The sequence below is a fragment of the Psammomys obesus genome, unplaced genomic scaffold (assembly GCF_907164565.1).
Source record: "Psammomys obesus unplaced genomic scaffold, mPsaObe1.curated_primary_1811, whole genome shotgun sequence".
Taxonomy (NCBI): domain Eukaryota; kingdom Metazoa; phylum Chordata; class Mammalia; order Rodentia; family Muridae; genus Psammomys; species Psammomys obesus.
The window spans coordinates 3,946,334-3,971,896 of NW_026596046.1; the positions used below are offsets into that span (position 1 = coordinate 3,946,334).

The 25,563-nt window shown below is 38.0% G+C and overlaps 1 protein-coding gene across 8 annotated transcripts in view; it reads right to left on the minus strand.

The window, feature by feature from the left end:
* The window catches only part of Tjp1 (tight junction protein 1), a 243,765-nt gene that overhangs the window by 54,592 nt on the left and 163,610 nt on the right, over positions 1-25,563 (minus strand). For 7 of the 8 annotated variants that reach the window (XM_055623480.1, XM_055623479.1, XM_055623476.1 and 4 more), the window contains one exon: positions 8,720-8,776. In XM_055623480.1, coding sequence (XP_055479455.1) covers positions 8,720-8,776 — 57 coding nt within the window. Of the gene's footprint in view, positions 1-8,719; positions 8,777-18,920; positions 18,942-25,563 lie in introns of those variants that run through there. The other variant, XM_055623478.1, reaches the window with a different exon arrangement.

A 25,563-nucleotide genomic window follows, 5' to 3' on the forward strand; every position in this document is an offset into this window, starting at 1 on the left:
CTGTTTAGCTCTCCTGACACCATAGACTAAAGAGCCACACCCCCTGCGCTGTACTGACACTATCATCCCAAGTTTCCCTCTTAGTAAAAGCCTTACCGGCTCACCTACAGAGTCCCTAATATCTTTGCTTATGTAATTTCATCCTCTTAAAACTTTACCATAATACTTTAGTATGAAAATAGAAATGGCTAACTCACTGAGCACTTAGTTTATTTCTCAGAGGATTTTAAAATACAGCAACTTCTGTATTTGGCTAAAGTTTGGCTGAAAATAAAGTGGAGTGTTATGATGGAAGAAGTAGAGCACCGGCTCAAACCACCTTAAATGTTAGTTAAGATAGCAAACACCTTCAGCAATAGATGACACTTGCTAAAAAAAACGTAGTTGGTCCTGCCTAAAATATGCTCAAATTGTAAAATGTACACATTTTATAGCAGCATGAGGAAAAGCACATAATTTTAAAATTCTGATTACATGTTAAAATGATACTTTGACTTAAATACGAGTTTATGAAAACTTTCAACCATTTTTTTTAAAATATGAAGACTAAAATCTTTTATCTTCTATATGTGGGTTGTATTATAGTATTGCTGGACAGTCCTGCTGATCTCTTAGGAGTGTCTTTGTGGACCACTATTATTTCATATGCCCACTAAATTTTATTGGATGTAACTAACGAGATACAAAACTAAGATTTCACCCTGAAGAGGTGAAATTTATAACCCTGAAGAGGTTATAATACACCACAATGAGACAGACTATTGCATGAGGTATGTATTTAGCTGTCCCAAAGACCACCACTGAATGCAAAAAAAAAAAAAAAAAAAAAATCAAATTTGACTTGTTTCCTCCTAATTCCAGGCTCTTTTGAGAGTGCTTGGCATAGAGTGAACACCCAGAAAAAAGAAATGAACTGGACCTGAGTACTTGGGAAACTAAGGCACTAAGATTCTTGTTTGAAGCCAGCCAGACCTACCTATTAAGTTCAAGGGAAAACTACACAGCAAAATCCTGACTAAAACACACTACAAAGCAAAAAAAGGAACTGTATTTCAACAGTTTCTACTATTAAAAGATAACCCAAGTTTCCTTTAAGAACACAAATGAAAGACCAAGTCCCATCATATGTTATTCTTGATAGTAAAGAGAAAAACTAAAGGCCTTTAAGCCAGAGGACTTTGATCCATTTAAATACTACGTCATTCATTTAATTATGGATTTGTCATTATTTGTGTACTTGTGTTCCCTCGGTCACTATCATGTTACCATCACATAGTAACAAACATTTTCATTTCTGTGAAAGAATGTCTTAAAAGTATAAAAGCATCTCAAACTGGTGCATTTTTCAAAATGGTGTTCCAAGCCTACCCTAAGCCAAAGGATTCAGAATCTTTGGTAAGAAGGACAACCTAGCTGATTCTTTCTTTCCAATAAATCTGGAAAGCTATTGCTCTAGGTCAGTGTCAGAAAACTATGGTCCAAAGGTCAAATTTGTCCAGGTTGCAATTTATTCTGTTTGCTTTTTTACTGTATGCACACAGGCACACATGCATATGTGTGCCCATATGGAGGTCAGGTATCAACCTTAATGTCAGCCCTCAGGAGAGAACATTCACTTTTTGATACAAGGTTTCTCACTGGCCTAGGGTTTGCTCATTAGGCTAGATTTGTTTGCCAGTGAGCCCAGCTTCTATTCCCCAGTGCTGGGATTATAAACACATGACAATTCACCTAGCTTTTACACACACATTTTTTCTTCACTTTATATCCCAATTGTAACCCCCTAGCTTTCTCACATGGGGCTACCAAACTAAGGTCTTTATGCTTGTATATAGGCAAGTATTTACTAACTCAACTATTTCGTCAGCCTGTCTAATTCCCCACTCTTATAAATATGGTTTTATTAGAATATAGCCATTCTTTTACCTACTATATACATACATATATAATGAAGTATATATGTGTGTGTGTGTGTATATATATATATACACACACACATATATGTATATAGGTATACATGTATAGGTATATGTGGGTCAATTTTTTTTCTAATTTCTGGAGAAATCTCCAAACTGATTTCCATAATGGAAAATTGCACCCCCAGCAGCAGTGAATAAAAGTTTCTCTCTCCACATCCTAACACTGTTAAATTTGTTGATGACAGCCATTCTGATTAGCATAAGGAGTATCTCAAAGGAGTTTAAGTTGCATTTCCTTGATGGCTAGTGATATCGAATACCCTTAAAATAGTCACTGGCCATTTGGGTTTCTTTTTTGAAAACTATCTATTTAATCTACTTGCCCATTTGTTGATTGGCAGTTTTGTTTCCTTTCATTTCTGCAGTTATTTGTTAGATTCTGCATATTAGCCCCTTGTCTGCAGTGCAGCTGTCAAAGGTTGTCCCCCATTCTATCTGTGGGCTCTGCTTATAGTTTCCTTGCTGTAGAAAAATCTTTAATTTTCATGTAGACCTATCTGTTGATAATTTGGGTTAGTTCCTGTGCTGTTGGTGTTTATCACCTGTGTTTCCTTATAAAACTTTTAGTGTTTCACACTTTAAAGTTTGATACATTCTGAACTGACTTGTTTATAGGAAGATACAAATCTAATTTCATTCTTCTGCAGGTAGAATACCAGTTTTACCAACAACATTTGCTGAATAAGTTGTATTTTATTCAATGTATATTTTTGCCTCTTTTGTCAAAAATTAAGTGGCTGAGATTCTCCTGTTTCACTTAGAGGTTCTGTTCTATTCCATTGATCTTTCTGTCTTTTTTTTAGCGGTACCAGCCTCTTTATCACTGTGGCTCTATAGTATAATATAAAGTCATGTACCATGACATCCCCAACACAGCTCTTTCTTCTTGGGACTGCTTTGGCTACCTGTGGTCTATCTGTTTCCATATGAACTACTGTAGTGTTTGTTTTCAATACCTGTGACATGGAAATTTTCACAGGTATTGCATTATTCTATGAACTAGGTTAATATAAACACTTTCATAATATTAATTCTGCCCATCCAAGAACAGAGTATTTCTCCATGAACTCGAATCTTCTCTAACTTCCTTTTTAGATATTATGAAAATTTCCCTGAAGACATCTTTCATTTCCTTGGTTAGGTATATTCCTAAATACTTAAATGGTGTGGGGGGGGGGAGGAGGGGGAGGTTGGAAGCATTTGAATGGAATATTTTTCCTAACTTCTTTCTTAGAGAGTAGACTGTTAATATAAAGGAAAGCTGCTGAGTTTTTTATATTGATTTTACGTCCTTCAACTTTACTGTGTTTGGGTCCAAAAGTTTTCTAGTAGACTAAACAAGGTATTTTCTATAAAGAATTAGATGAGATCATATACTCTCAGAAAGAAAAAAATCATGATCTCTCTAACATGCAAAAAAGTGCCAGTAATGTATGTATGTAAACAAATGCATGTGTGGGTACAGTATATGGCATAAAGAGAACAAGAAACGCTAAATGTAAGGTGATGAAGGGGTAAACGTGGGTAATATGCATGAGATATGAAAGAGGATAGAAAGCTAATTGTTTTCTAGTTCTAAGTCTGCCGTGATTTTTTTTTGTTTGGGTAGTTTTTAAGTGCATAAAATATATGTGATACTGAAAGTAAAAGGCATTGTGAAGCTCTAATAGCTTCCATTCCAAATGCCTATCCCAACTGTATTCTAACACTGAGAATAGAATGTGAGTGGGCCAAATCACCCATTAGAAACTGGAGGTATAATTTACCATTATCACATTACATTTCTCCTATTAGTGCATTAGTTATTAAATAAGAAAACTGAAAGAATGCATATATTAGTTAAAAGCATGTTTCAGGGGCTAGGGAGATGGTTTATTTTACATAAACATGGGGATCTTAGTATGGATCCCCAGGACCCACATAAAACCTGCCAACTGTGTACCTTTAACCCTCGTGCTACGAGGCAGTGAAGATGGGCAGATTCTTGGAGCTTTTTTGTCAAACCAAACACACATACACACAATAGGTGATTTTTAAAATTGTTTCTCCTATGTACTGTTTTCTTTGATAGTGATAGAAGTTAGGAATGAGGACATCTACAGTTCTGTGTCTCATTAGCTCTAGGCAAATGGGGCCGAATTCTGAATGTTAAGGAAACAGAGCATGCTTTCGGGTCTGTGTTGGAAGTGTAATCTCAACAATCTACATAGGCAATCCTCAGGCAAATCTGGCCATGTGATGGCCAGTACAGGCTGCGTTCAGTGTCTGGCTTCTTCCTGAGCTTTAGGAGATGCCAGTTCCCCCTTGAGGGTTCATGAGAGGTAAACAGATAAGAGGGGTATGTCAATTTCACAGCTCTTCGGTTTCCAAAAAGTGTTGAGTGTTGTACTGGGAACACAGCACAGAAATGCCTCTGCCTCAGCAAAAACAGACCAGACTTCTTCACCTCCTTCCCTGAAGTAATAACTTTTCTTTTTTCCCCCTCTTTTTATAATTTAGTATTTTCTTAGTTTTGTAAACGTTATTACTAAAAACGTAACACACCCAAATGAACCAGACCCAAAGTCTTCCCAAGTCCAGGACAACACTCCAGCCTTTCATAGCACTAGTACAAAGTTTCCAGCAGAAAAGTTTAAAGTTCCTGCATCTACAAGTGCAATCAAGTTCTACCTAGGATACAACAGGAATAAAACCTAAGCAGACCGCTGGGGCTGTTTTTTTAGAGCATGGCTCAGATCTCTGAATTGTTCCTGGGAATGAGTTGGAAATTATTAATATCTGCTACTTGGAACACACAAATTAAAAAAAAAAATACTGGTAACTGTTGCAGTAACACTGAAATCATGAATTTAAGATGTTATGAGAACACCAAGAGCCAAAGAACAAGGAAAGGTAATACTTTGTCCTTCATTCATTTTTGTTGTAGTTGTTGGGGGTGTTCAAGCCAGGGTTTCACCAAGAACTGTTTACCCATGGAGAGTACAATTATCAAAGGTCATACAGTAGATGACTACTCCCTTAAAAAAAAAGTTCATTTATGACAAAGTGCATTAAAACAAAACAAACAAACAAACAAACAAACAAAAAAGCCCCTGAAGGGTAGGATTGGGAGGGGACGAGGGAGGGGGCTACAGCTGGGATACAAAGTGAATAAATTGTAATAAATTAAAAAAATAAAAAGCCTGAAAGCACAGGAGGGACAGCAGGGGGAGGTAGGAGGAGTAGAGAGGGCAGCTGCAGTGGCTGGGGGAGGGGGAGCTGCTGGGGTCTGCCCAGGGGGAGGGGGCGGTGGTGAGGGGGCAACCATCCAATGTGGGCCCCCCTACACACAGCTGCAGTACGGACGATGTCAGCTCTGCTTATGACCAGGTGCACAGGACTAGAGTGGCCACCGAGAAGATCAGTCCCTGCCAGCGTCAAACCTACTGCCAGTGCACACTGAGCGAGATCTGTCTCTTGCTTCGATTCTGCCCTGAGTACGTCACCGGCATCCGAGACATCTTCCAAGCAACAAATGCTGCACATGCCTTAATCCCAGCACTCCAAAGGCAGACGCAAGTGGCTCTGAGTTGCAAGACAGCCAGAGCTACAGAGAAACCCTACCTCAAAAACAACAAAGCGCAAGTTGTGCAAGCCATAAGGAGCAAGGCAGTAGGCAGCATTCCTCTATAGTCTATTTCAGTCTCTGGCTCTAAGTTCTCACGTCAGAGTTCTTGCCCTGTCTTTCCTCAGTGATAAACTGTGTGTGTGTGGGGGGGGGGGGGGGGTCAGGGGGGAGAAGGAAAGGAAGAAAGGGAGAGAGAGAGAGAAAGAAAGCAAGAGAGAGAGAGGAAGGAAGGAAGGAAGGAAGGAAGGAAGGAAGGAAGGAAGGAAGGAAGGAAGGAAGGAAGGAAGGAAAGCAAGAAGATCAGGACCTGTAAAATGAAGCTCTTCCTTCCAAGTTGATTTTGTCATGGTGTTTATCACAAAAATAGAAAGGAAAGTGCAGATAACATGTAATCAAAAAAAGAAATGGAGATGACAAGCACATCAAAACACAACAGGACTGGCCACCAGGCTCACTGGTCACAGTTTTCTACAATACAGGCACTGGGCTCAATCCCCAGGATCAATGGGGCACTTGGGAGAGAACAGAGAACGAAGCGTGTAGTCTATCTATCCCTGTGGTAAAATATTTGACAAGAATCAGCTTGAAGAAGCGGTTTATCTTATTTATGGATTAAGAAAGGATACAGTCTAGCAGTAGGAAGTACATGGTGGCGGAAGCGTAGGGCAGCTGGTAGTCTTTTCATCAGAAAGTGAATATGTACTCCATGTACTCCACAAGATGCCTCCTTTGGATTAAGGACTACAGAAATAATACCACCCATATTCAGAAAGGGTCTTCCCCCCTCAGTTAAACCTGTCCACAGATATGCCTCTCCTGGAAGATTCCATTCAACTTGGCAATGAAGACGAATAACTACAAGGTGCTCAGCATTAATCTATACAGAAATACAAACTAAAAGAGCTATAATGAGATATTACTGGACATCTATTAGAATGGCTAAAAACCAGTTAAAATCGACAATATCAAGAGTTGATGAGAAGACTGACTCTCATGCACTTCTGGTGAAGTGCCACATCCAGCCTAGTAATTTCCTATAAAATTAGCAGCTAGCATAAAACCGCTGCCATTCCATTTCTAACTACCCCAAAATAGTTATATCATACAAAACTCTGTACACTAAAGCAGATTCATTCATAATCAACAAAAACCGCAAACAACCTAAATCAACTATAAGATAAACCAACTATAAGATGAGTAAACTATTATACATCTATACAATGCAGTAGAATTTAGTAATAAGCAGAAACTAGATATCAATACAAGCAACATTGTGACAGGTCTCAAATGCACTAATTCAAGCATATGAAGTCAGTCTCAAAAAGCTACTTATTATATGAATCCATTTATATAATGCCTGGGAAAAGGTCCAAGCTGAAGAAGACAGATCAGCAGCTCAATGCAGGGAGGAAGGGGACAGAGTTGACTACAAAGGAGTCTGAGGTATACTTTAAGGTAATAGAGTCACTCTGCATTTTAAATATCAAAACTCAACGCTATACCACATGAGTATGAATTTACTGTTATGTACATTATACCAACCAAAATGATGGTTATTAAGAAAAATAAATATAAAATATAAAAAAGATGCCAAGCCATTATATCACAATCAAGCAATGAACATAAGGAATAAAATTATTTTATGTGTCATACAGATCTGATGTACACATGCTACCTATCAAGCACAGTTCAAACAGGAAGCTATATTTCAGCTTTATGAATTAAAAGATACATATTATTGAATTGATTTCATTTACTGAGACAGAGAAAGGTCAAATATACCTGCCTAAAACCACTTCATTTGAATAATTAGCTGACTCTTTGTCACAATGTGCAGATTCAAACACTCATGAGATAATCAGGGTAGTGTCCAGGAACATGATTTCCCCACCCTCACTTGTTACCTTCTCAGGAAGAATCAGTATGAGGTATATGCCATAAATTTAAATATGCTTTAAGCAGAAGAATCATTTGTAGAGTCAGATGTGCTCAAAAGGAGAAAAAGGGTGAATTTAAGGAACCATATTTCAACAAACAAAGCATAAATCGGTGCCATTAAACCATTTTATTTTTATTTTTGAGACAAGGCTTCTCTGTCCTGGAACTTGCCATGTAGAACAAGCCAGCCTTGAACTCAAGGAGATCCACCTGCCTCTGCCTCCTTAGCACCGAGGTTAAAGGTGTGTGACACCAAGCCCAGCTAATTTTTAAAATTTTTATTTTTATGTGTGTGTGGGCATGTGTGTTTAAGGGTGCCTGCTGAGGCCAGACAGGGTACTGGAGCCTCTGGAGATACAGACAGTTGTGAGCAACCCAAAATGGGTACCACGAACTAAATTTGAGTCCTTTAGAAGAGCAGGCACTATTTCCTGCTGAGCCCTGTCTCCAGGTCCTAGCCTCATTTAAAATATGTAAACACCAAGGTTTACAAGACAGGTTGGGTTCCATCCCCATTTATAAAGCAACAGAAAAGCAATAGAATTAAAATATAGACCAGTCTAATTTCAAAGCGCTTATTTCCTGTGTTTACTAATAATATTTTCCTGAACATCTTAAATTTTCAGGCTGTACATGCTTCAAATGAACAATTATCTTACACACACACACAGAGTCACACAGTAGCTAAGGATAACCCTGAACTTCTGATCCTTCTGTATCTCTGAGGGCCAGGATTTCACAGATGAGTTTAGTGTGATTCTGGGGATGAAACACAGAGCTTCATGCATGCAACAACTAAGCACACTATCATCTGAGCTACAACCTAAGCCCTCTTTCAAGATTTTATTAGAAACATAACTTGATTAACATCGAGCATACAAACATGTACATAGAACCAGTTTATAATTTCATGTATAATCTTTTATCTGATTATTTAAAATTTTTGCAACAAATTACTTAATTTTGGAGATAAAGAGCAAACATGTAAGAAATAACAAAGGATATGTGAAAAAGTAATCATGCTCACTTCTGACCTTAATGAAGAATTTACTATAAATCTAATTTTAAACAAAAGAATATAGAAAAAAAAATCCCCTTTCTTTTGGCTTCCTGACATCTGGCTTTCCTCTATTGTTTTCAAAGCTGCCAGTATCCTGAATTATAACACAGATTATTTACTGCAGCAGAAACTCACCCTGTGAAGCGTCACTGTGTGCTGTTCCCATATAGCTGTTTCCTCCATTGCTGTGCTCTGATAAAGGAAAAGAAAACAAAGCATTTACCTTTAAAAAAAAAATAAGGTTTTAATAAAGTAAAGGAAAGCATTCTGGAAACAATTCAGCACAATAAAATACCAAGACTTGTACTGTTAATATTAAAAATATTCAGGGAAAACACTTAGAAGCTATGAAAGGGTTGTTTTTGTTTTAACAGATAGGAAACCACACGCAGGAACTTCCTTTGTTTTTAACTTAATTTGGACCGACGCTACTCTACATTTAATGCAGAAATCAAGTTTGAACTAGCAAATTAAGCAACTTTATGCCTAACATCAGAAAACCAACAGTAAAAGTTGCAACAGTTCTAAAATATCTTAAGTGGGCATTTAAGAGCATGTTTTATATTGGGTAAAACAAGGAAAGATAAAATACCTCTAAGCTCAGTATTTATGAATACATGTTCCAGAAAAACAGATTTAGAGCATCTGATAGGTTGTTTTAAAGTCACAGCAATACTGTTCTATCTAGTTTCAGTTGTATGTCAGATTCACTTCCTCTAACTTCATTTATAGCCATACAGAAAAAGGGTTTTATGTTATACGTATCACAAACACATCTACAAAACATGAACACAAAAGTCTCAAGTCCCTAACCCTCCAGAGCCATAAAAATCAATACAAGTTCCAGTGTAGCTCCTAGCCAGACCACAGGGTAGCTGAGTTTTATTTCCCATTAGTCTGTCATGGAGATAATAAATGATCGAAAAGTTGAACATCAAAAATTTTAAAAACAAATTTCCTTTGAATTGGGTTAATTGCTCTTAGCAGTTTAAAGTGATACAGTCCCTCTTAATGTCACTTTTTAACTGAGGTGCCTACTATGTATTTATTTCTTTAAAAAAAAAAACAACTTTTTTTCGGAGCTATCATAACGTAGGGTGAAAGGGGACAGTGCTGTGCATAGTGTTCTCCGAACACCCCTCATGAGCTGGTAGATCTGTTTCTGTTACATGGTTATCAGTAGCATCACAAGACTATGTGCATCAAGGTGCCAGAGGCCTATTTCTCTTCTCCCACAGCAATTTTAACTGAAGATTAATGCCACTTTAGAAATGAACCTCTATAAAGAAAGCAAGCTTCCCTAAATTCAAAGCAACTAGATTGACTTTCCTCCCAAATGAATAAGGGAAGAGAGAGAAAGGATCTCTCTGTTCACTCCCATAGATAAGAACTGCCAACCCTACCAGCTTTTGTTTCAATCTTTCAATCATGAGCAGCAACTTTCTTTTAATAAAACAAAGCTGTTTTGTATTTTAACAAAAACTGACCAAATTTTAACACACACCAAAAAAAAAAAACCCAAAAAAAACAACAAAACAACAAAAAAAACTGTACAAACCTTCCCCCATCAATGTGAGTCAGTAACAGTGATGAGTAGTTGCATTAAACATCAACAGTTCCACTAAAACACACATAATAAAGTGTCTGCAATAAAAGCCAGTCTGTGTAATCCCAGTTGACATTAACAATGAGAACTGCTTGCATAGCTCTAACCTGGTTTTTTCTGGATTCACTTTGTTACCTAGTAGCAGAGCTTCACTGACTTTTTAATCCCTTCTCTATCAGTCCAAACTGTAAGAGATCTGATAACTGGTACTTTTCTGGGTAACTATCTTATGAAAAGTATGCGGTTATTCACACGGTTGTAATGATCACGTAGTTTACATTGTTAGGCACAGGAAAACAGGTTATAAAACAGCTTGGTTATTGTCAAACCTGATTTTGTTTAATGATAAGTCCAGAGAAGGCTGAATGGATATGAAAAGGGTTCCGCTGATCAGACTGAAATACAGAGACTGTTGATGGTATTTCTCATCAGATGTTTTATCTTTTTGTTCTTCTTCCACTCAAAATAAACTGGCAACGTTATTTTAAACTACATTCACACTCCTTTGTTACTTGAAGTTTCAAATATTTACGTCTAGTTGGACTTTTTGTTTTTAAGGTTGTTTATTAAATTATGAAAATGATTATTAATGAGTGAGAACTGGATCTTTTAGGATAGGGAGGACATCCTCTGGAAGAATTCCTAAGACACAAGAGACTGAAAAGCTGGGGAGGTTTACTCTTACTCTAAGTCCTTTTGTACTGTCTTACAATGCTCATCTAATAGCATGCAAATAAATTTAAGTAAAAACTTAATTTTTATGCTATAAACTTATTAATCTTTTTAAAAATGAATCACCATAAAACCTGCATAAGGGCCTCTGTTAAACCACACCAGTCCCATTCTAAAAAAATATTTAGGCTTGTAGGAAACTAAGGAACAGGACATTAATCCACTAAGCATGATGGTTCTGCATCTGGTATTCTCTATTAACTATTCTACACAGAAAATGAATTAGCCCAGACATAAGACCAGCACCCGTATCTGTTATAAATTAGAAATGAGATTTCTGTTTTTCTCACTTTTAAGTTCAGGAAATTATCAAGGAAAAAGAGTCTTCCCAGTTCCAAAGGTCTATTTATTAAAGTATACTAAAGAATAGATTACAAATTCAATAATTAGTATTAAAGGTGACTACAATTCACGGTTGCTGTATTAGTTTTGCACACATTTCTAAGTCAGTATCAACTGACTAGAATCATAATTTCTAAAGAAGCAAAAAGCTGTATTTCAGAATCTGCCAAGAGTTTGTTTGGTTTCTTTGTTCTAAGCTCCAGCTGTCAAACACACTACTCAGATCACCAAATCTGAAGGGCTTCCTGCCAACTCTAGATCCTAATTCTAGGCAGTTTCATCATCCTTTAGACCAATTACAAATCAAGTGGGAGAAAGAGGAGAGTTGAACTGACAAGAAAGCTAATTTTCCTATGACTGAATAGTACTATCTGCAAAGAGGGAAAAGGTTAAAGAGAAACAGCAAATCTCCACATGTATTGTGATGTAATGTTGAGAACTTCAAACTCAATAGAAAAGCACTAATAAATTTTAGAAGCAAACAGTACACTCAGAATTCATTCTGAAGGCCATAAATGGAAGGCAGATTTAAGACAGAAAGATCAGCTAAAGGAAAGTTAAAACGAGGAGCCAGGTCTGAGCTGGTTGGCGTTGATGGTGCATGCCTTTAATCTCAGTGCTAGGGAGGAAGAAGCAGGCAGATCTCTGTGAGTTCAAGGCCAGCCTGGTCTACAGAGTGAGTTCCAGGACAGCCAGGGCTACAGAGAAACCCTGTCCTGAAAAACCAAAACAACCAAAAGGCAGCTCTGAATGGGAGGCAACAATTACAAATGTGGTCTCTGACATGCTTAATTGAGATACCCAGGGTATACATGTTTGAAGATCAATACTGAGAACAAGAGTAGTGACAGATCTAAAAGTAATCAATCAACAATACTGTAGAACTGAAACCAGTATCTAGTTACAAAGGACTAAGATAGACCCATAGAATACAACTATTTTAGGGGAAGGAAAAAAATAAAACAAACAAACAAAAAGTGAACGTGAAAGTTGCCAGTGAGAATACATGAAAACCAACAGAGCTAATATAAAATACTATTTACTGTCCAGAGAACACCTCAAAATATAAAAACTGAACATCTCTCAGTCTGAGATCAATATACTTTATTATCTAACATCACAAAACAGAATTTCCATGAGGTTTAGGAATGTTTTATTTTTAAATACTCCTAAATATACACCTAGAAAACTATTGTTAATTACCTTAAATATAGTTTCTACATAGCTCCCAGTCCTCCATTAGGAAAATCAAATGCTCCTGTTCCTTCTGGGAACAACTTTGCTACCTAAACTGTTCTCAGTTTCCCTGGAGCACTGAAGTTTGTTTTTATTTTGTTCTGTGTTTATTTTTGTTGTTGTTAGCTTTTTATTCTATCTGGAGTAGAACCTAAGACTACTTCCTGGATTGAGCCTGAGTTAGACGCTAAGAAGAAATACGGGGATCGATCCCAACTTTCTGTGAAGTTTCAAATACACAATACTCTAACCACTGCACTGTAAGTGAAATACAAAGATAGACGATAACAGATGGCAGAGTGGTAACTGTCTAAGATGCATCATTTACATTCTCGAAACAGATGCCAAAAGGTGGTGCAAAAAGATCAGTCTGTACAATGAGGAAATAAAGTGAACCTGCAAGTTCAATGTTCTGAAAGGATTCTCAGAGCAGGCAGGGACTCAACAAAATTCACAAATACAAGAAAAAACAACTCATTAGATGTAAGAATTCAAGCATTTTTTAAACTAAGCATGCAGTGACTACAGGATAAAAGTGTCAATAATTAACGAATGAGCACAACCAAATCAGAAATATGTGAGAACACTGACTGTTGCAAGGGAAATCAATATCTCTCTCTATGAAGACAGTATTTCAGAATTTAATAGTTTAAAGAAAATCAAGTAGAAAGATGAAAACAATGCCACTTCTGTAAAAAAAAGAAAAAGAAAAATAGGAAAAAGGTTAATGGTAGATCATATATTTAAATTTTTGTACTTGTCATATAAATCTTATAACCAACAAAACAACATTGGTTTTAAATTAAGCAGATAAAAGCAGTTGAGCCTGCTAGAAGTCAAAATAGAGTTACTCTTGTACATGGGTACAGAAGTTCAAAGTAACTCCTAGAAACTGGAAGGCTTTCTTCTCACTCCAAAAGCTAAGCAAAGAGGTGTGTTCAATTTGAAAATTAACTTACATATGCTATGATCTATCTATTTACTCTAATGTACTGTTAAATAAAGTAACCTGATAATAAAAGTCGTAATGGAATTGATAAAAATAAATCAAATATGCATAATTTGCCCATTTGTTTATCTTTTTAAAAAAGATAAACATTGGAACAATTCATCACAGTACTTTGAAAAACTGACACATTTTTTGGGGGGGGGTACTAGTACTGGCAAGGAACTAAGTGTTTATTCCATCTTTTTTTTTATATTCTTCACACCTATTTTTTTATTAATTATAGTTTATTCACTTTTTATCCCAGCTGTAGCCCCCTCCCTCATTCCCACCCTCCCTCTCTCCCTCATCTCCTCCCTACCCCTCTCTACATCCACTGATAGGGGAAGTCCTCCTCCCCTTCCATCTGACCTTAGCTTATCAGGTCTCTTCAGGACAGGCTGCAATGTCCTCCTCTGTGGCCCAGCAAGGCTGCTCCTCCCTTGGGGGTGGGGAGGTCAAAGAGCCAGCCACTGAGTTCATGTCAGAGACAGTCCCTGTATTCTATCTTTCTTCAACAAACAGTACCACTGGGCAACCAAACAGTACACGAAAGAAAAAACTTTCTTAGATATTCCAGCTAATAAATCACAATAATAAAAATTTGAACATTATCATCTGGTGACATCTAGTGAATTAAGAAATCTAGGCAAGCACAGAAAGAAAAAGAAAGGAGAGAGAGAGAGAGAGGAAGGAAGGAAGGAAGGAAGGAAGGGAGGGAGGGAGGGAGGGAGGAAGGGAAGGAGGGAGGGAGGGAAGGATGGACAGATGAATGGATGGATTACAAAAATCTTTGACTCTAATACCACTTATAAAGTCAGGTGTGTTGACCTAAGCCTATGATCTCAGCACCTAAGGATGGCATGAGTAACAGTTCAAGGCAACTACAGGTACGGGAACAGTTTAAGATCAGCCTGGGCTACATGAGACCATGTGGGAGGGTGAGATAGGAAGGGATGACGGAGGGAAAGATCTTATAAAAACAACAAGTGTTATGTGGGCTCATTAACTGGTATCTGTACTGAAATAAGGACATGTGATAGTCATAATTCCCATTTAAAATGTTTTCCACTTAAAAAAAAAAAGAAAGACAACTTGAAATCATTAACCTGAGAAGACCCAAACCAAGAGGGCCGCTACCATGACTAAGAAAATTTCCCTGGGCTAGTTACTTCATCAGCTGTCTCCTTTTCCAGAACAGATAAAGTATAGGGAATCTTACAGCTAATCAAAAGTATCCTACAGGAGCATTTTAAAAGATCATCTAATACAACCAGTATGTTTTACAGTGTAAAAAATGTAACTCTTTATCAAACAGCCATCAGACAATGAAGTGTGAGGTCTAAGTGGTGGGATGATAGTGCAGGGATCTTAATAATCCTTAGTTCTGCCCTATATTCTAGGCTCAGGACAACCTCTTGAGCAAAAAGGAAACCAATGGCAGATGAGTAAGGGAGAAATATAAAAACATCCCAGGTATAAGAAGCAGTCTAAGAGCCTGATCCCTGGCAGGATGTGACTACACTCATCCAAAAAGGTCTGAATTTATTATGTGCTCTGCAATAACCAGTCACAATCAATATTACCATGCTTCCCCTATACACTCTAGTGGGAGACACAGATGACCCAAACACTTCAGGGTTTGATATATGATCATGGGCCTAAATAAGCACTACCAGGAAAGAAAACCAGTGAGAAGAACAAATAAAAAGCCTGCAGGAAGTACCTGGTAGAACTGAAAAGGGGCTGGAAAAAGATGCCTCAGAAGTTAAGTAAGTATGCTCACAGCTCTTTCAAAGGACCAGAGTTTGGCTCCCAACACCCATATCAAGTAGCTCACAACCACCTCTAACACCAGCTCCAGGGGATCTGATAGCCTCTCCTGGTCTCCGTGAGCAACCACACCATATACACTCTCACAGGCATGCTTTAATAAGTGAGTAAAGGAAAGTAAAGTCTATCAACAGAGAACTAATAAAAGTTGAGGTCATTCAAGTTGGCAACAGCAAAATAACCCAGTAACAGTTTACTATTACCAATTTTGATTTTCTACTACCTAAAGCCAATAAATACAGAAATTTTAGAATGAGTGAAATGTTTGTGAGTGTGTTGGAAGAAGAGGAGAACTAATCATAACACTAAGATTTTGAAAAGATTACTTCTAAGCTCAGAGAACTATGGAAGAGAAGGCACAATGAAGTTAAGAGCCAGAGGATGAGGAGGCACACCGTAAAACACTGTCTCTGGACTCAAACACACGGTAGCTGTGGTTATTTGCACAGGACCAAGCATGGAGAAGAGACAGGCTCCTGAGGCTCTACCCTTAGCTGAGGAGCTACTGACTGCTGGAGGAGAGGAAGTTATTTTCTTGGAAGGTGTGGTCACTGACAGGTGCCCTCACCCTGTCAAGTGCCCTCAAACCAATGTGAATACATACAGGCAGCACTGACTGGGCTCAACAGATTACAAACTGAAGCTAGGGAGAGTTGAGTTGACTCTGATCAAGATACATTATAAACCTATATGGAATTGTCAAAGAATATAAAAAAAAAAAAAAATTGGGGGGGAGCTGGAGAGATGGCTCAGCAGTTTAGAGCACACTGTCTGCCCTTCCAGAGGTCCTGGATTCTATTCCCAGCAACCAGATGGTGGTTCACAACCATCTACACTTCGATCTGATGTCTTCCTCTGGTATGCAGATAGACATACATGCAGATAGAGCATATACATTAAAAAGGGGTGTGTGTGAGGTGACCCATGCCTGTAACCCCAGCACTTGGGGAGGCAGAGGCAGGTGGATCTCTGTGAGTTCAAGGCCAGCCTGGTCTACAAAGTGAGTTCGGGGCATCCAAGGCTACACAGAGAAACCCTATCTCGAAAAATGAAGAGAAAAAAACAAAACAAAACAAACAAAAAGAGACTTACGATATTAGTTCGAACATACTATAGTTTTATAGTACTATAGAACTCCAAAGAAAATTAGTGTTTGTGCTGCACGTGTAAACAGGGAAGAGAGTAAACAGTAGAAAGTACAGGTAGAATACATGAAAAGATCAGAGATGTTCAACATATTAAAAACTTAAAAAGACTTGCCGGGTGGGGTGGCACACACCTGTAATCCCAGTACTCTGGGAGGCAGAAGCAGAAAGATTGTTGTGACTTTGAGGCCAGCCTGGTCTACAAAGTGAGCCCAGGACAGCAAAGGCTATACAGAGAAACCCTGTCTCCTAAAACAAAACAAAACCTTAAATACTTGCTAATCAATCATTCACCACTAAGGTGGATATACAAACTGAGTCATATACACTGGATTTGCAACATACTTCAAAGCCTCTATTGCCTAATCCATCAAACCAAGACTGTAGGCTCTAAATGCTATCGTAAGATAGTTCTCCTAAGTATCTGAAGAACCCAAGCACCTTCTCTAAAACTAAAAAATAACCTGTTGAACTGAATCTACTTATTTACAGACTGAACTTGGTACAGAAATAAGCTCAATCTTTGTCCAAAATTGAAATGAGTGAGCCTCATTTACAATGTTTTCAAAAAGATGTGCCAATCATAGTAAGTTACTCTGTGCTTGGGTCTGTCCCGTTTACAACTACCTAAGCTGGGCAGTTTGCATTTTCTAGTCCTGCTCTCTTTTAAATAGGTCAGACAACAACTAATGGTAGATAGATTCCCCAAAATTCAAAACCTAGACCCTAAACTCAGGAAGTGAAAGAACCTTACTATTATTCAATGACTTTTTTTTTAAGTCCTCTTGCTGTACAGAACCTGACCTGGTGACAGGTATGTAATGTTCACATGGGTATTCATTTCGTGTATATTTGATACTATGTTTCACAATAAGAATATAAAATTAATTAATCTTGCTAGTTTTAAGTCAAGGCATTTATGTCAAAATAACAGTTTTACAACCTGTTTTGAAAAACTGGAAGATCTGGTTTGCCTGACCCCAGGAAAAGAACCAACTGGAGCTACCACAGCTGCTTACTTCACTGCAGCTTGCTTCCAGCAAGTACAGTAGTAGTACGATGTTTCCAGCTTTCATGACTCAGGCTACTTATCCAGTCTAAGACTCACCTAACACATACCATGTTTGCCTGATGCTCATTTAGAATATAGGAGCATTTAAATGTACACATTATTAGAGTTATAACCAGATGTAGCTAATTATAGCAAATGAATTAACCCTGGATTCTTCACCTGTACAAGATTATGAAGAACAAATAGAGTATCTATGAAACACTAAGCTCAGTACCTCTAAGTCAGCACTCAACAAAAATGCAGTATCTATTTTCAATACCCACTTATTTCAAATTTTATAGGAAATACAGCATCAGTACAGTATATTTTTGTTTCATTAAACAGTCCAGTACAATTAAAAAACAAATTAGTAAATGAGTCTCTGAAAATCCTGTTCTTTGATACTACTGCAAGAGATTTACATTGTATTTTTAAAGACAGATCTCTTTTTATATGTTTTTGTCTAAAATACATATTTCTGTTGACTGGAGATTTCAATGGTCTTACCAGGCAAGTAAGAGAACACCCACTATGGACTTAAGATTTAATCATAAAATATTCTCAAAATTAAAATTAACCAAAAGTAGCTTTCACATGACTGTTAGAACTCCAATAACTGGATACTGTGTTCAGATAATTCTTTTTGTACAATGGTCAACCAGTATAAAACCACAACTTAAACTACTTTTCTCCCCCTGAAGGCAATAAGGCAAGAAGTCTTCCTACAATGAAAGGCCTTGAAGGTAGGCTAGGAGCAGTGGCACATTCTTGTAATCCCTGCACTCAGGAGGCTAAGGAAGAACAACAATGAGTTCAGAATCAGCCTGGGCTACATAAGAAGGCTGAGGTCAGCCCTGACTACACAGCAACACCTTGTTGCTGCATGCAGAGAAGAAAAACAGCTATAATGGGCTAGGAGTGGAGGAGCCTGCCTGCAATCCAAGCACTTGGGAGGCTGGTAATGGAGGGTCACAGTATTTTGCCAAAGCAGCCACATAAAAAGTTTTAGATATGTTGGTAGGATGCAGAAGTGGAAATTATAAAGAAAAGTACCATAGAAAGCAAGACAAACATGGTCTTTTGGGATAGAAGATTATGGCCCAGAAATGGCACATAGGAGACCAGCACGTCTCACTGTACACAGTATTTTAGCTGCTGTGTACTCTTACTATTACAGAACTCACCAGCATAGATAGACTCACTGCTATCACTCCAGCAACTCACCACGGTGCCTAGCAGTAATGGATGTGAAACAGGTATCTGTTGAGTCAAAAAGTTTTAAAAATCCAGACTGTTGCATATTTTACAACATGTTAGATCCTAAATGTAAATAGTAACAGGAAACACAGTGCCTATCTTTCATGCCAATACAGTCACGGAGTTGTACATGAATAAATTCTAATTACCTTATGCTTCTCACTGAGATTTCAAACATGCTTGAAACACTTCTACAGATTTATCCAGGTTCATGTGCTTAAAAAATAACAAAGAAAAATGGAGAGACAATGTTGGATGGAATTTAGCTAACTCCTTAACCTTATCCTCCCCAAAACAAATAAAGAAACAAAAGCCCATAGTAGGATGCTGCTATTAGTTTAGGATTTACCCACTTTATTTTATGTGTGAGTGTCTTGCCTAGATGCCTTCATGCACCACATGCATGTTTGATGCTGACAGAGGTGAGAAGAGGGCATCAGATGCTCTGGAACTAGTGTAGATGGCTGTGAGCTATCATGCGGTGCAGGAACTCAAACCTGGGTCCTCTACAATAGCAGCAAGTGTTCTTAACCACTGCACCAGCCCTCCAGCCCTTGTGCTATTTTTGTGAGTGTAACTAATTGCATTCCAAAAAACTATGTCTGTTTTGCCTTCTATGGCACTCTTCTCACTTTACCACTTCCTTCTGCATCCTACCAACATGTCTCCAAAACTTTTTAAAAATGCGGTTGTTTTGGCTAACACTGTGTTCCACCTAGATCAGCCTCCCAAGTGTTGAGATTTCAGGAGTGCACCCCCACTCCTATCCCCGTGTAGCCATTTTCCTTCTCTGCATGCACAAGGTGCTGCTGTATAGTCAGGCTAACCTCTACTTTTTTTATGTGGCCCAGACTGATTTGAACTTATATGTGGTGCATGAATTTGAGTGTACTGTGCATAAATATGTAGAGATCAGGGCACGACATTAGCTATCTTCCTCCATCATTCTCTACCTTATTGCCTTGAGATGGCGCTTCTATTGAGGCAGAAACTGGCTCCTTAGGCAAGGCTGGATCTCCAGGGAACTCTCAGGGTTTGCCTCCCTCAGCTCCTTGCTGCTGAGGTTACAGACACAGGTAGCTATACCTATATTCCTTTTTATGGATACCGAGGATTCAAACTCAGATCCTCATTCTTGCAGAAGTGCTCTTACCCACTTGAGACAGGGTCCAAGATAGCCTGGAATGCCTTATATAGATAAGGATGACCTTGAGCTACAGATCCTCAGGCCTCCACTCATGCAGAACTAGGATTACAGACATGCATGCCACTTTATGCAGTACTAGGGACTGAGCACGGGTCCTTGTGCATGCTAGACGAGCAAGCACTCCACCAGCTGAGCGATATACCCAACACAGATTCTTTTTTTACACAACGAATTACAAGTTTTAAAATTGATCGTTACACTATAGAGTAGCTAAATACTATAAAATTCTAGAGAGCATAGGACTAAAACAAAATGTATTTAGTGTTAACAAAAGCAATTAGTTATCCTTGGTATCTTTATAAATTCTAACATTAAAAGGTTTAATTATAAATTTAACATATATTCAGTCACATGAAATTGTTTAAAAACTGATTTAGGGCTGGAGAGATGGTTCAGTGATTAAGAGCACTGTCTATTCTTCCAGAGGTTCTGAGTTCAAGTCCCAGCAACAACATGGTTGCTCACAACCATCTATACTGCGATCTGATGCCCTCTTCTGGCATGCAAGTGACCTACAGATAGAGCACTCATATGTAAAATAAATAAATAATTCTTTTTTTTTTTTAAACTGAATTAGTGGGGAGACAAAGGAATAACTGAATTAAAGGCTAACCTCAGCTACACAGTGAGTCTTGTGTCAAATCTTGGTTTTATGAGACCTCACAGCAAACAATAATGATAACAAACTATTTTTTTTTTTAAAATATTAGCACCAATATCAGTAGTGAAACAGTGAGAACTCCTAAAATAACCCAGGATAAAATGACACTTGTTTTTCCTGAGACAGGGTCTTTGTGTAGCTCTGGCTATCCTGAACTCACTCTGTAGACCATGCTGGCTTCAAACTCACAAAGATCTGAATGCCTCTTCCTCCACTATTGCCCTCCTGAAAATGTTTTTATCTTGGGAATTCAGTCTATTTTTTAAAAAAAATAAAAACACAAAAGGTTTTAGTAATTCAAAACAAATATACTTGAAACTTTGGTTCCTAATTACTATCCACAGAAAATATTACCTTTACTTTGACCTTCCTGTGTATATCAATTTACTTTCTAGCATTCTGTCAGCACAAACCAACTTGTTCTGACCAGAACTAAAATGCATCTGTGACAAAATCTAACAAAATGTTATCTTTCACTGTACCCCAAAGTTAAGATTTAGAACAACACAATACAAACAGTTCAGCCTATCTGTACCACCAACGGTATATTTTATGGTACAAGGTCTGGTACCACTGGCTTTATTGAGAACTGTACAACCAGTCATTCAGAATCCAGTTATTCTATCAATTTTCAGATTATAAAACTCCTGACTCACTCCCTTCATTCCTACCCAAACTTCTCACTCATTATTAAGAATTTATCTGCTTAAGAAGAAATGGAAATAAAGCGCCTGCTTGGCCCATAAAGGAGCAACCTGAAGCCACTCTTCTCTGCAATAAATAAATTAAGCAGTGCTCTAGGTCAAAGATAGCAAAAGACCTATTTTTATTGCAGGCTTACAAACACTATTCAGAAACAGCAAGTTAGAGTAGAATAAGTTTGAAACTTAGTAAACTATCCTAATGTCTATCTCTTTCCACTATATTAAATGTCGCCAAACATACAAGAGGCTTTTTTTTGACATTGCCTTTCAAAGTTCAGACTTGAAAAAAAATTTTTAGTCAAGTATTTTATAAAAATCATTCTAAATAAAGGCCATCTTTTAGTTGTATTTGACATTTGACAAAAACTCTGCCCCATGCTTGTCATCAGTGACTTGGCTGCTCAGCGGGGACTTGGCAATGAGTGTGAAGGCATGCTTTGCAGGCCTGGGACGTTCTGCATCTAGGCAGAGAGGAAAGACATCATGGGAATTTTAAAGCTGGGCTCCTGTCTTTCAGAAGACTGAATCATTAACAACACATCACAGCTAGATCAAGAAACAAAACTGTATTTCCAAAATTTTCATCAAAACTATTATTTTAAGACACTCCCAAAAAACTTTTTAAAAAGGTTTTTTTTTTTCCTTAAAGAAATTTCCCCACCAGCACTGTGATCTACCTTATTCTGATTTCTTCTTAACAACTTCACTGGGCTTACCCTATGTCTCTAAATAGAAAAGGATTAAAGAGCAGGTAAATCAGAGGCAGAACACCATTTCTAGGATGAAAAAAAAAAAGAAACTACTGTAATTTTCCCCTCAAACCAAACAAGAAACAGTACTATAAATACCCATCATAGCTCTGAATGCCACAGATTGCTTCAAGCTCCTTAACTATTGGTGAGTAAAGCTAGCACTATCACCACAGCAAGCAAGAGGCAGCATTAAGTCTTCCTCAAATCTGAAATCAAAGTTCACTTGACAAGCTCCTACTATCAAAACATCTATTGGCGAAAACGGCACTGTATCAAGTTATGAAGATATTCTAAGAAAAATTGAAAAGCAACATAATGTAATAAGAACTATCAGTCAATTTTCATGAATTAAAGCTTTAACGAATGGCATCTAAAATGCTGAACACACCAACATAATTAAAAGCCTGAAATACACTCTGGTGAAAACTGTACAAACTGAGCAATGTGTGTGCATGTGTCTTGCAGAACGGGGGAGGGGGAGAGGCAGAGGGGGGTTAGCAAGGGTGGTGGTGTTACTAGAACAAAGACCATAAATAGTGGCAGACACAATAAGGAGCAAAATTTAAGACTCGTGAGTTTTTACTTTATTCTTGAAGCATATGAAGCAAATATTCACTGATCAGGTAAGCACCAAACTAAAACTTGTTTCATAGTTTCTCAGCAAGCAATTCCTATCTCTAAGGACTAACAATAATTGGTTTTTTCATTAGCTTAGCTATTTTTTGTAGTTCAGTTTCAAAAATGTTCAGCTATTGAAAAAAAAAAAAACAAAACTCACTGTTCCTTACTTGATAGACTCCTGAGAATCCTCACTATAAAGAGAACAATGGTTTAAAAAAGAAAAGTGTAAATCATTTTTATACCTATCTACGTTATAATTTCAGGCATAGCCACTAGGAAAAACACAATTATTTCTCAGACACAAACGTTTCATTACATAGCAAAACAGTAAGATAGCTGCGGCTCATGAATGAAAGCCTGGTGAACGCCACAAGACTGTCATCCGACTTCCACTGGGTCTCCAAAGCATGTGTGTACACCTCATCAGACACCCCCAAGAAATAACTACATCAGTCAACTGGATTTTATTTTGTTGTATATGAATCACAAAAGAAACATTTTGAGAAGACGGTAACAGTCTCTGTAGTTTTAGTTTCTGACCCTTTCCCAATGATCTATACTATGGCTGACAAGTATGCACAGTTTCCCCTTTTGCTGGGTTCAATGGGCCTAGGCAGGCTCTCTCCTTCCTCTTTAGAGTGTTACTGTGAGAACTAAATGAACTGTCCACGGAGAGCAATCTTAGCACATACTGAATGTTGATGATAATCACTAACAGCCCATAAATATATATTTCTTTACTCCTAAACTAATACCCTACTTTAAATTACTTAGTATTTATAGTAAATTAGATTTTCTGAAAGGACTTTCTCCTTCCATACATTTATGTGATAAGATAAAAATCTTATTAAGCTACCATGTTTTCTGTAATACCACATTGAAATTCTACTTGGAACTGCACTGCATTGAAACATCAATTCTGGGGCCACAAGTAACTTCTACTGATTCTCATGACCCACAAAGTTTTATGGCACTGACTTGGATTTGATGTCCTTCACCAAGATTCAGGCAACTCACCAGTATTTGCTGTTTATTCTCAGGTATAGACTTTGGAGCAAGATCTTTAATGGTGTATCAGAATTTCAAATGCCCTCTTTGGCATAGCAATTCATTTTTAAGACTCTGCCATAGAGTGTACAGATACAAAAATGTAAATATAATTATATAAATTATACTCGTTACAATAATATCCTGGAAACAAGCCAAACATCTCTTGCAAAAGGCAGTGATGATCTGAGCAGCATGAAAACTACTCAACCATTACAAAAATACAGAATGAAAAGTACTGGCTTAGACACAAGTTCTACAACTGTTGTGCTAAAAACAGAAGAACAAGCTGCAAAATTAGTGTCTGTAATTTTTTAAATAGGGATAGGAGAAACAAAAGCACCCTATGTAAAGCAATGAAAGAGCTGAGCTCTTGAGCATTTTTGGTTCCCTGAGAACAATAAATGTGACTTAGGAAGGCAACCAGTTAACGCTGAATTTTACCTGCCCATTTATGGTGGGCCTAGCTTTAAGTAAGACTTCAAAGTGCCCCCTAATACAGCATCCAAGAAAAGAACCCTTTAATTCCCAGTTAAGCATGCAAATATTAACTCGAGAAGCTTTGCCATGCGCCACAAAACCTCAATATCATGATTTATGTGCAAAAGCACACCTTCTAAATCACCTTGCCACAGCAAGCAATTGGAAACACTTTTTTGTAATAACACTTTCCAAGTGTGTTGTCTTGAATAACAAGTACCAGAGCTCACACTCTGAAACAAAGTGACATTCTGTGTAATATGGCAACAAAGCTTTTCTTCCCAAGAAAGTTAGACCCGGTTAAAGATAAATAATAGCATGCTTTATGTTTTGTAAGTAACAAAAGGTTACATTAATTCTAGTTTCTGGACCCAGGCTTTTAGATCCTTCATCAATGTATGTTCAAAAAGGATACAAACTAAATTATTCCTACCGGGAGAATGCTCCCCGAAACAATCTATTCACTTCTAAATATAACCGATAACTACTGCCAGCCAGAAGACAAGGTCCTGTCAAGAATTCAGAAACTTCCTTCTATCTGCTCCCAAAGGTTATGTTTAAGCATTTCAAATAGAAAACTACATAAAATCACCTATTTAAGCTGTTTGAGTATGGACTGATTTTTTTTTTTTTAGGAGAGTTTTTTTTTTTTTTTTCACTCAACACATTTTGTATTCTTGTCACTGAAAGAGCAAGCACGTTAGGGTTATTTTTAAACTAAAATGTACAAAAGGGAAGGAGGATCCTAACTCGTTTTCAAGAATTTTAGCTTAAGGTAATAACAACATAACACACTGGGTCAAACACACTGCAAAGCACAGGAGAAAACGGACAGGAAAGTTGTGCAGAATTCACCAGGCGTTTTTGTTTTGTTTTTTGTGTGTGTGTGTCCATCTTACTGTCCATGTGTAGGGGCACTTCGTTACTTTCGAAAGTTGCAATTAAACTGCTAAGAACTTCCCTCCTTCTGTTGCCTCCCATAAATAATAAACCTCAAAAATAAACCCCGGCGACTCTTCAGCTGAGTGTTTTGCTGTCTCGAAGCTTTACCGCTGCCATTGCGCATACCGCAGCGGGTGACATCAGATCGAAACTACGGGGTTTCGCCGGGTACCAACCCCTCCTCCGGAGGCAGCCCCAGCCACCCACCCGCCCGCTGCAGGTGACACCCCCGCCTCTCCGCCGACAGGCTCCCGGGACCCGAGCCTCCTCACCCGGGGCGACTTTCCGGGCGCGGGACCTGTTGCACGTCGCCTCCCGGCGCGAGCCGGAGCCAGGCACCGGCGGCCGTGCACCTGCCCGGGCGGCCGGCTCGCCCCC